This window comes from Clupea harengus, chromosome 11 (genome assembly GCF_900700415.2).
Source record: "Clupea harengus chromosome 11, Ch_v2.0.2, whole genome shotgun sequence".
Lineage (NCBI taxonomy): Eukaryota > Metazoa > Chordata > Actinopteri > Clupeiformes > Clupeidae > Clupea > Clupea harengus.
In genome coordinates, this window is record NC_045162.1 from 25,217,664 (window position 1) to 25,230,163 (window position 12,500).

At 46.5% G+C, this 12,500-nt stretch overlaps 1 protein-coding gene across 1 annotated transcript in view; it reads left to right on the forward strand.

Moving 5' to 3' along the window:
- The window catches only part of rbms3 (RNA binding motif, single stranded interacting protein), a 148,096-nt gene that overhangs the window by 70,069 nt on the left and 65,527 nt on the right, over positions 1–12,500 (forward strand). Inside the window, exons 5-6 of the mRNA XM_031576518.2 lie at positions 9,317–9,474; positions 11,288–11,367. Of these exons, the coding sequence (XP_031432378.1) occupies positions 9,317–9,474; positions 11,288–11,367 (238 nt within the window). The remainder of the gene's footprint in view (positions 1–9,316; positions 9,475–11,287; positions 11,368–12,500) is intronic.

Below are 12,500 nucleotides of genomic sequence, written 5' to 3' on the forward strand. Positions count from 1 at the left end.
ACCCATACCCACACTCTTACACACACAAACACACATGGCCTATTTTTCTCCATCGAAAGTTTCCACCCTCACATTTCAGCCTTTTTCCTTGGCTACACACTACATCACAATAAACACACAAGCACAAATACACAGGAAAACAAGACAAAACGTCATTACACACACACATACACACACACACAGACACACACATACACATGTGTAGTGTACAAATCCTGACATGTTGAGTCTGTTTAGTGCGGTAATGCATCATAAATGTATTTGCCGTCCTGTAAGCGTGGCCATAAGACTGGCCATGATGGATGGATGTAGTGGGGAGAAGTGGCACGCATAGACGTCTCAACAGCGAAGGCCTCGCTCTCCTGCTAGCCCCTAAACACCCAGCAGCCCCAGATCACAGCTTCAGGCTCAATCTCCACCAATCATAATCACAGCTACCATCACATGATCAGACATAAGTATAACCCAGCTCACCGGCACAATCTCCATCCAGATTCAGAATCACTAATATGTACAGTACGTCCCACTAATCTTCCAACCACTTGATTCCTTTGACGAGTTTGACGGCAATCAGTCATGACCAAAATCACCAGCGTAATTACTATCCAGATTCGGAATCTACGGTGGCCCTGGGAGCTTGGCGCACTGCAAATTAAGAAAACACATTTAAATACATAAAACACATGTAAATACACAAAACACATGTACGTAAATACACAAAACACATGCAAAAACACAAAACACATGTAAATACACAAAACACATGTAAATACACAAAACACATGTAAATACACAAAACACATGCAAAAACACAAAACACATGCAAAAACACAAAACACATGCAAATACACAAAATACATGCAAATACACAAAACACATGTAAATACACAAAACACATGTAAATACACAAAACACATGCAAAAACACAAAACACATGCAGATACACAAAACACCTGCAGATACACAAAACACATGCAAAAACACAAAACACATGCAGATACACAAAACACCTGCAGATACACAAAACACATGCAAAAACACAAAACACATGCAGATACACAAAACACCTGCAGATACACAAAACACATGCAAAAATACAGAACACATGCAAATACACAAAACACATGCAGATACACAAAACACCTGCAGATACACAAAACACCTGCAGATACACAAAACACATGCAAAAATACAGAACACATGCAGATACACAAAACACATGCAAAAACACAAAACACAGGCAAATTAAGAAAACATCTGCATACATTTTCCAACACATGCGTGGCATTTAGAAAATATGCTGTTGACATCACAACACATTACAGAAACGCACTGCAATTACACCACACGATAATGCAGTTGTTTCCAGAGGACACCTGAAAATGATGAACACGTTTAGATTGTGTAACACGCCATGGTATCTGGTTACTTTCAGCACCCATAATAGGGGACAGTTAAACTACCGGTAGGTTTTGCTGACATGACTAATAAAATGACACCTATGACTTTAACAGGGTACTATTTCAGGAGATATTTAAATTGGTATATCCACTGATATAAAGGGGCACATACGGACAGACACGATGTGTGACACGCAAGTGTCCGTTGTCATATTTGGACTGTGTCCTGAACTCTGGAATGGGAACATATCGGTACGCATGCTATAGCTTGCAGACTCCGACTATTTCACCGTATATCTGTCATGTCCAGCGTATCTAGTTCAAAACATCTCCAAATGTGGAATCTGATTACGGTGCATAATCTATCTCTGTATATGGGACGTATGGGTTGAGTATAGGCCTACTCCCTGGAACACTGCGATTAGTTTCACTGTTGCCTTCATTCAGACTCACTGTATCAGGTGCTTTCAGCAGTCAGTATTTTAAGACCAGTAGTACTGCATCAAGTTTAATGCTTTATGCTCAATTTCAATATAAAAACCACAAACAAGTCTGACAATACTGGTGATTTTAAAACATTTTCTAAGCTAAAGCAAACCAAGCTAATCAGCCAGCAACTGCTTAGTACTGCAGCATTATAGAAAATACAACTTTGTACATGTTCTCAATGCTTTTTATTTTCCGGTGGCATCACTTCTCATAGTCCTTTCTTTAAAAGTGCATATCATCCCTTGTTGCAGTGGAAGACAACAAATCATGAAAGTTCTTTTGAAGTTTGGTCTTTTCGGTGCTGCTAGTTGACATCCCCCACTGGATATGTAGGCCTCCATCACCTTAGCTTCATGATGACCACCTTTCCATCTGCATCACTCTCATCACTGGACATAAGGCTTGCAGCTGTTTCTTATAAAGGTGCAAGATAAGGAAGCATCGTTTAAAAATCAGGCCTTTTATGTGAAAACCAACTAATAGACATGTCAAAACTGTTCAGGTAGAGTTTGAGGGCCGCATGCACTGCAGTTGTTTATAAGACAAAACAAAGTGCGGCAAAATCCATGTTTGTTCCCTACCTCAGATGCTGGTAGACCATGTTTGTTCCCTACCTCAGATGCTGGTAGACCAGGCAAACACCAAATAATGTGAACAGCTGTGGGAAAGTGAGGGAGAGAGATGTGTATGGAATTGTGTTCAATCCAACTAAATAATACTATAATGTAACTAACATGTGTTTTAAGAGTAGTAAAAATGACAAATTCTACGAGAAACTACAAATAAGACAGACAACTGATGAGTTTAAAAGAATGGTCGAGGAAAGTTGTTACTTGATGTTACTTGAACATTTGAGAAACAGAAACACATATCCGTTATGGTTTGGTGTAGTTGCAGCTTGTTTTCTGTAATGCGTTGTGTTGTCTGAATTTGCTGCGCGTTCTCCGAATGCTGCGCACGTGTTGTCAAATGGATGAAGATGTCTTCTTAATTTGCTTGTGTTTAGTCTATTTGCGTGCCTTTTCTTAAGTTGCAGTGCATCGAGCTATCAGGGCCGCCGCAAGAATCACTACCACTAATCTTCCAACTACTTGATTCCTTTGTGGAGTGTGACAGGAGTCAGTGCAAAGAGGACAATGTAACAAGGGACAATGAGAGTTGGAGGGAGGGAGGGAGGGAGAGAGGGAGAGAGAGAGAGAGAGAGAGAGAGAGAGAGAGAGAGAGAGAGAGAGAGAGAGGGAGATTAATTCTCAGGCCTGACAGTAAGGCTTTCAGTGCATGTCTGCTGCATATGCTCCAGTGGGTCACAGGCTGTTAATCTTTATAGTGACTATTAGCCCTGCGCCCATCAGGAGAGCCCCAGACTGAAGGGTGAACAACATGCATGCTGAGTGTTTTGGGAAGAGGAGGTACTCCACTGGCCATGAGTATGCTAACATCCCACCACACACACACACACACACACACACACACACACACCCCCCCACACACACACACACACACACATGCATACATATATACACACACACACACACACACACACACACACACATGCAGACATATATACACAAATACATACATACACATAGCATCCACGGCATAAAAACCAAAAGGTATTTAGATATCATGCATATATCAGGCATAAAGTCTCACTAACAGTACATACACTTGCACAGACGCACAAACGCACACACCCAAAAACACACACACACACACAAACACACACACACACACACACAAACACACACACACACCAATTTACCTCCGTTCATAAAGCACTACAAACTATTGACTCCCCCGTGATGCATCTTCCAGAAGAACATTATAATACCGGGGCGAGGAAACTATTACAGGAGGTTTAAATGATCATTGTGGCTCATGTATTTTTCATACTCATAAGAGATTGACTACTGGGGCAGTAATTAAGCAAGTATTGCAACAGCTGTTCACAGCATCTTTAATTAAGAGCCCTGGCGTCGGCTGGGTCAGAATCAATAGCAGCAGCAACAGGATCTGCGTCTAGTGCCGATCCCCCCATGAGCAATGGAGTGTTAACGCAGCAGAAGACTCACAGGTCACTCACACAGGATTGCCATCAATTCGTGTGTGTGTGTGTGTGTGTGTGTGTGTGTGTGTGTGTGTGTTTCAGTGTTGTTTCATGCTGGGGTGGGGTACTGCATATATTTTTTTCTCTCTCTCCTTCTCTCTTACTTTCTTTCTCACTCTTTTGGTCTCTTTCTTTCCCACACTCACACACACACACACACACACACACACACACACACACACACACACACACACACTCTCTCACACACATCCACCTTACCTAGGCATGCCTGCTTCAGGGCTGCAGTCCAGCTTGAGCGCACACACACAGTCCCAGTTGGCTGATGTGTTTGGCAGGCCTGGTGCCTGTGTTGTTAGTGATTGCCGTGTGGCGGTCAGTATGAATGGAGTGGGGCCTGAGGGAGGGGGCAGTGAGAAGGGGAGATCGGCCGCTGCAGATGCCCCGTGGGGGGGGGGGGGTATTCATGACGGGGCCGGGGAAAGCAGCGACGACAAAACAACACCAACTGATCTTATGAGTATTTGTTTCTTCAGGCAAATGGATGTAGCATTCTATGCTGCTTCAAAGATCTACTTACTTCATGTGCAGACCTTGTGGTGTTGTTCGGGCTGCATATTGTATTTAGTAGTTGATATTACACACACACACACACACACACACACACACACACACACACACACACACACACACACTCTTTCCCTTTAATGTTTATGGGCAGAATATGTTCCTTGAAATGAGTGCAGCTGGGCATGATGTGTTTAATGCTTATTAAGTATTTATAACACGTTCATTACCTATTTATAAGCTGTTAACAATTCTTTTTATGACTTTTATGATTTTTATGTATCAGTTAATTAACAGAGGATATTTAGTGTATCAATCTTCTGTGTTTTTGGAAATGACAAACAATAAGACGATGTGTGCGAGTAAATTAGATCCATTTAGCTCCCAATCAGCTCCATATCTGCATACTGAGTGCTCGCCGCAACAGCTGTGTTTGGAGCTGATCGTATCCAGTGTTATATGCTGTCTGAGCTTTTGGGTGCAGACATTTCATCGAGTCGGAGCAGGTTATGTGCCTGGCACACATTGACAACCGTACGCAGTTTGGGTAAATAGGCCAGCCTGAAAACGGCTTTCCAGTCCCAGCAGCCGATGGGGCCGTTGTGAACAGCCGACAGTGACGCTTATCCTGATTGTATGAGGCATTTGGTATTGGCTCTAAATAAGCCGTGTTGTGTGCATTCATTTGAAACTGTGCGAACAATAAGCCAGCTAATGATAGTCTATATCGCGCCCCTCTATTTGTTTGCTCTGCATCAGTAAATCTGCACCAGCGATCGGAGATGTCTCAGCCTTCGTACTGTGGAGGAGTGGGGAGGAGTGGGAGGAGGAGAGGGAGGAGGGTTAGGAGCCTGGTTCTCCTCGGTGAGCTTGCCTTGGTGAGAGCGAGCCTCAGCAGGAGGGTGGAGGTGGTAATACAGGCCCTACCGCTTCCCATTTGCATGTGGATGTTGACATAAAGGCAGCTTCCCTCAGGTGAATGCCCAGCCTGATTTGTGTGATTGATAGGGGACCTGGCGCTCCTGCACACGCGACAGCTGCTCCACAGCACTCTTCCCACACACACACACACACACACACACACACACACACACACACACACACACACACACACACACACACACACACAAGCACACGTACACACCCTTGATGAGGCTCACACACCCATGAGCACACAAGGCCACACACAGTTTTCACTGCTGTAACACACACACACACACACACACACACGCACACACATGCACACACATGCACACGTACACACCCTTGATGAGGCTCGCACACCCATGAGCACACAAGGCCACACACAGTTTGCACTGCTGTAACACACACACACACACACACACCTCACACACACATGCTTACACACACACACACACACACACACACACACACATTCAAAGACACACATGCACACACACACTCACATTCAAAGACATGCAAAAGCCTGTTTTTCCAGAGGCAGACCATATACGCATACACGCAAGCAGCAGCAAAGGCAGACATATATGCCTGTGTTGTATGGGAGCCATGCTATATCTTAGTCAGTGAGATGTGCACACACAGTCATTCATCACACAGTTGCCCTCACATCCACTTACACACTTACACACAGGCTCTACTCACACACTCACACACTCACACACTCACACGCACTTGGCAGTGCCCACACATACACTGATTGCATAGTGGAAATACAATTTTTTTTTGTGGTCTTCATGTTAATTTAATTTCGCTCTTACACTTTCTCTCACGCACGCACACACACATACACTCTCTCCTCCAGACACAGAGACACACAAACACACACACACGCACATAGGTGGTTAACTAGCCCTTGCCAGCCAATTTGCAGTCAGCGCTGGCTGTTGCGAGCGCAGTAAACGCAGGAAACGAGGGCGTTCTTTTCCACGCTGAAGTCTGAAGTCATCCCCGCAGGAAGGTTAGGCATTACATCAGCTCTCAGCTCTCAGCTCTCAGCTCTCAGACAGGGAATGTTTAGAGTCTCTCCCCTCAAGGCCCTCAAAGCCCCTAATAAAAACATACATGCTCCGTGCAATGGCATTACACTATGGCGATGCCACCCAGGGCTGCACAGCTCCAAGCACCCATACGTCTGCCAGTCTGCCAGTCTGCCCATATGACTCATGTCGGAATGGCGTGGAAGAACTCAAGTGCATTGGAGGATGGGGGTGGTGTTTCGATGAGGAGTGTTTGCACGTCAGTCTGATTCTCCTGTTTGCACAGCAATGGATTATTATTATGTCTTCTCTGTTTATTGGTACCCTTTCGGCGATGAGGAGGCTTTTGTGTACTTCCTGCTTGCCTTCCACCTCTCTTCATCTTTCACTGTCTTTCCTTTTCTCTCTCTCTCTCTCTCTCTCTCTCTTTCTCTCTCTCTCTCACACACACACACACACAACCCGGACCTAGGCTTCCATTTGCTAAATATCACTTGACAGATAGATGGCACAAAGAGTATAAGAGAGAGAAACAGAGTGGGAGAGATAGAAAGTGAAAGGGATTGAGTGTGAGAGTGAGGGAGATAGAAAGAAGGAGAGGAGCACGAGATAGAGTGTGAAGCAGAGACACGGAGAATGAAAGAGAAAGATAGAGTGCAAGCAGAAGGGAGAGAGAAAGAGGGAGAGAAGGAGGGAGAGAGAGATAAAGAGGGAGAGAGAGATAAAGAGAGAGAGAGAGAGATAAAGAGAGAGAGAGAGAGAGAGTGGACAAGTGCAGAGACCATGAGGGGCAGGCGAGAGACGCAGCGTGACATTTAACATGTCATAAAAGGAGTGCAGCTGATTTGCTTTTTAATCACGCCACTGAATATGCCCGTAATTACCTCCTGCGGGGCAGAAGGGAGGCTGGTGGTGCTTTGAAAGTGCCTGTGTGCTCCTCTCTCTCTCTCTCTCTCTCTCTCTCCCCCTCTCTCTCTCTCTCCCCCCCCCTCTCTCCCCCTCTCTCTCTCTCTCTCTCTCTCTCCCCCTCTCTCTCTCTCTCTCTCTCTCTCCCCCTCTCTCTCTCTCTCTCCCCCTCTCTCTCTCCCCCTCTCTCTCTCTCCCTCTCTCTCCCTCCCATCACCCATCCACCATCCCTTCATTCCCGATGACCTCCTCTTTTCTGTTTACTCCTTCGTCTGGTCCATCTCTTTCAGCAGCTCACAGCACTCCTCACAGTCTCCTGCTCTCTGCCACACTGCTGGATGTCTCTTCCCCTCCATCTTAGTGTCAAGCTCAGTCAGTCGGGAAAGAAAAAAATACATTACAGTACTTTGAAATGCGTCAATTAGGTGTCAAGAACAGTCCGAGATCCAACAGCATAACTAAGGTGGTAACATTTGAGATGTCTGTGATGTAGTTACTGAACCAAAAATATATTTTTTTCTGCCTATTCTTTTTTTTTAAATGTTTCTCTTTGTCTTCAGGCCTTTCGTGTGTCTTCAAACAGAGTGCATTTCTACCGAAGCGCAGTTCAGTCAGTTATAAATAACATAATTGGCAGCATCTGTCACTTGAAAGAGCCGAGGAGAGAGGAGGAGAGTCATAAGGGCCTCTCTCTGTTTCGTGTCCCGATTGACTAATGGCTTTCATTTGCAGCGTGGCACCTCTCAAGCCTACACAACAACCTCCCTCTGACTCTCTAGACGCGGGCCTCACTCAGGTCCTCTTCTCCCCCGTCCCCCCCCTGTAGTCGAGTATTGCTCGTGCCTACTGTTAGTGGTCCACAACACTGCTTACACTCACACCTGACACCTTCTAATGATCGCTGCAGCGTTAATTAATTACCACAGATCCAGATGTGATCCAAATCAACTTTCAGCTGTTACAGACGGCTAGCTAGCCAGCAGCCTGGTGGGAGCCTGGAAATGAATGCAAGCAAATGAGACTGTGCTAGTTAGCATTCTGGAGCAGAAGGGACAGTGTTGAGATGCTAAACTGATGCTCCATGCTGTACTGTGCCTCCATTCAGAGAGGACTGAGAAATGTCACTGTAGTAGCTGCTGTTGTAATGGCTGTGGCTAACTGACTGTAGAGTCAGTAAGAACTACAATATAACACAGCCTTGTTTTAAGCACCAGCTACATATATTCTTTTGCTCTGAACATATTTCTGTGCACACACACACACTTGCACACAACCACATTTACAGTCACACACACACACACATTCACACGTGCAGACACTCTTCTACACAGGGACACACTCACACATGCGCTCTCTCTCTCTCTCTCACACACGCACACACACACGCTCTCACACACACACACACACACACACACACACGCTCACACACACATGCTCACACACGCACACACAGGCACACAAAGGCACACACACGCTCACACACACTCACACACCCCTCCTCTTTTACTCAGCGGGCTCTCCAGCTCCAATATGGAATCATTTCCAGGGAACACGGCCAAAAAAGAGCTGCGGATAATTAAAATTAGGCAGGAGGAAGGAGTTCTCCAAACTTATAGAACTGTGACCATAAATCTACACAATCATTCCCCCACAATCCCTTTGGAGGGCAGCGCCGGGGAAAAAGAATGTGTGAGGGGGGAAGCAGGGGGGCCGAGGAGTTGAGGCGAGGAGCAAGGTTGTGGTGACGCACCATAAATGTACTTACTGCCGGCACATGGCGGTTTGAAATGTGCCGTTCGGTTAAGTTAAAAACGGCACCCGATGTTGATGTCTCCCTCTCTGTCACCGCGGCGGGAAAGAATGTGGACACTGATTGGTTTATACTGAGGGTGTGTTTGTTTTGTTTTTGTTTTTGTTTTCTTCTACAGCAACAGGAGCAGGACCCCACCAACCTGTACATCTCCAACCTGCCGGTGTCCATGGACGAGCAGGAGCTGGAGAACATGCTCAAGCCCTTCGGACACGTCATCTCCACGCGGATACTCCGGGACGCCAACGGGGTCAGCCGAGGGGTCGGCTTCGCAAGGTAAATCACACACATGCTCACACATGCACAGTCGCACACACACACACACACACACACACACACACACACACACACACATATACACACACACACACACATACCTATATATATATATATATATATATATATCTCCACTGCACATGGATACTGTTAATCGCTCACTAATAGTGGTCAGCAGAAGGGTTGTCTGCACACACATACACACACACACACACACACACACACAGACACACAGACACACATAAATATATATATATATATATCTCCACTGCACATGGATACTGTTAATCGCTCACTAATAGTGGTCAGCAGAAGGGTTGTCTGCACACACACACACACACACACACACACACACACACACACACACACAACAGTTTAGCCCCGTTCATAAAGCACTACAAACTATTGACTCCCCCGTGAAGCATCTTCCAGAAGAACATTATAATACCGGGGCGAGGAAACTATTACAGGAGGTTTAAAAGATCATTATGGCTCATGTATTTTTCATACTCATAAGAGATTGACTATTCAGGCAGTAAGTATTGCAACAGCGGCCCCAATCACCCATTAACAAAACAGAATCAAGTAGATAGAAATAACCTGGTCCAAAACACATGCATCTACCTTCACACCGAGAGGTGTGATGGCAGCCTGGCCGTGTCACGTGTCAAATCCAGGCTTTGACGGCGCGGAGAGATGACAGATAGCGTGAAGCTGAGGGAAGAAAAGCAGACAGTGAGTGACAGAAGATCTCAGAGATTACCACAGATGCCTGTGTGAGGCTGCAGCCATGTCTGTGCAGATTTGGTGTGAAAAATCACAATGATTCCACCTTTGTTCCACCTGATTCAGCCTCCTGACTCCTGCCCTCGGGTTTTCTCTCTAACATCCCCCCCCCCCCCCACTCCAAACCCTTTCTCGGTATGGGAGGTGGCATGTTTTTTTAATGATTGCAATAAAATTCTTTCTTTCTTTCTCTCTTTCTTTCTCTCCCCCTAAAGAGGGCCTCTCTCTGAGCTCCACGCTCCCATCTCCCTGTGCGGCACGCGGCGGTGATTAGGGGCCTGCCTGGGCGTTCCTCCTCTTTTCAGGGTCAGCAGCTCTGGAAGAGATGCAGGCAGAGGGCCACTGCTCTTCCCCCCCCCCTCCACACACACACACACACACACACACACACACACACACACACACACACACACACACACACACACACACACACACACACACACCACACACACACGTACACTCGCTCCTCACTTCTCCTCGGGCCCTGGCTCTGTGTGAGCGCCCGCCTGCCAATTAGCCATTCAGGCACCATGGGCGTGCACCGAGCTGAAAGGGGCACCGCACACACACACACACACACACACACACACACACACACACACACACACACACACACATATATACACACACACCCACACACACACACACACACACACACACACACACACACACACACACACAAGCAGCGGCAGTGTCAGGCCACTGGAGTGGAAGTGAAGGCTACGAGCAGCGAAAAGGCCCTGTTAGGAAGTCTTTAGTTAGGCTGCCATTGTACGGCCCCCTCCTGCAGAACCATTGTTCCTGGTGCTCAGTGTGTAGAGGGTTCAAAGGTTAATCGTGCACCGAAACGCATGCATCTACCTTCACACCAGTGCAGTGAGAGTGAGTTTGTACAAATGAATGCTCAATTGCAAAAGAGTAATACGTGGAATGAGAATGTGTGTGTGTGTGTGCCCTGGTTTTTTCCTGTTCTGTGTGTGTGTCTCATGAACAGTTTGTCCTAAGGAGCTACTTCTCTGTCTTTCAGGATGGAGTCCACTGAGAAATGTGACGTTGTCATTCAGCATTTCAACGGGAAGTTCCTGAAGACTCCTCCTGGTGTCCCTGGTAAGACTGATAGCTCATGAGGTGCCTGAGTGTGTGTGGGTGGGTGGGTGGGTGTGTGTGTGTGTGTGTGTGTGTGTGTGTGTGTGTGTGTGTGTGTGTGTGTGTGTGTGTGTGTGTGTGTGTGTGTGTGTGTCTGTGTCTGTGTCTGTGTCTGAGTGTGTGTGTGTGTGTGTGTGTGTGTGTGTGTGTGTTCATATGTCCTGCTGTGGGGAGCAGGCGGTTGTGTCACCATGTTCCTGAAAGCACCTTTGTGCGGTGTTAATTAGGCGTTTATTTAACGAGGCTGGAACACCTTGGGCTTCTCATCCAGCTCCCAGTGCCAGCCATCTCCCCTCAGCCCAGTAAACACTTCACTAAAGACCCCCTACACACACTCCCTCTCTCTCTCTTTCTCTGTCTCTCTCTCTCTCTCTCCCCCCTCTCTCTATCTCACCTGCTCTCCTCCGCATGACGCCATTTTCTCCTTCTCTCTCCTCCAGTCTCCCTCAGACTCAGAGCTCTCTTCTTCATAGGTCCAGACTGTACACGTATATGTATTTACATGCATGGGTCTATGACTCGCACCTACAGAGGCAGTCCCATGTTGAGATACTGTAGAGTTGAACTTGCAGGTGCAGTCTATGGTGGTATGTTAAGGATGAGTGAGGTTCCATGTACTATGTCTCCTGGAAGAGATCAGATGGTCATTGTGGCTGGAGGGCTCTTGTTGGAGGGGGCTGGGAGAGGCCAGTGAGTGGATGAATGAGGTTATACGACATGAATAGAATATTAGCGCCTTCCTTTATTATTTCCTCTAACAGAACACTTAACAGCACTGTTTGAACTCCCATTTGAATTGCAGACATGGGGAATGTGACAGGGCGTCAGTGAACGAGAGAAACGTTCTAGGGATCTAGGGAAAGGCAGAGATCGAGATACTGAGACAGAGAGAAAGAGAGTGTGTTCTGATTTGAAAAAGAGAACAAAAAAAGAATAAAAGAGAGAAAATGTTCACTAAAGAGAGACAGAATGAGAGACAGTGTGGATGGAGGAGAGCGATAGAGAGGGAGGGAGAGAGAGAGGGAGAGATAGAGAGAGGTCTCGTAGAGCAGGCTGGGTGTGAATGCGGCGTTAGAGGGATGATTTGTGAGGTG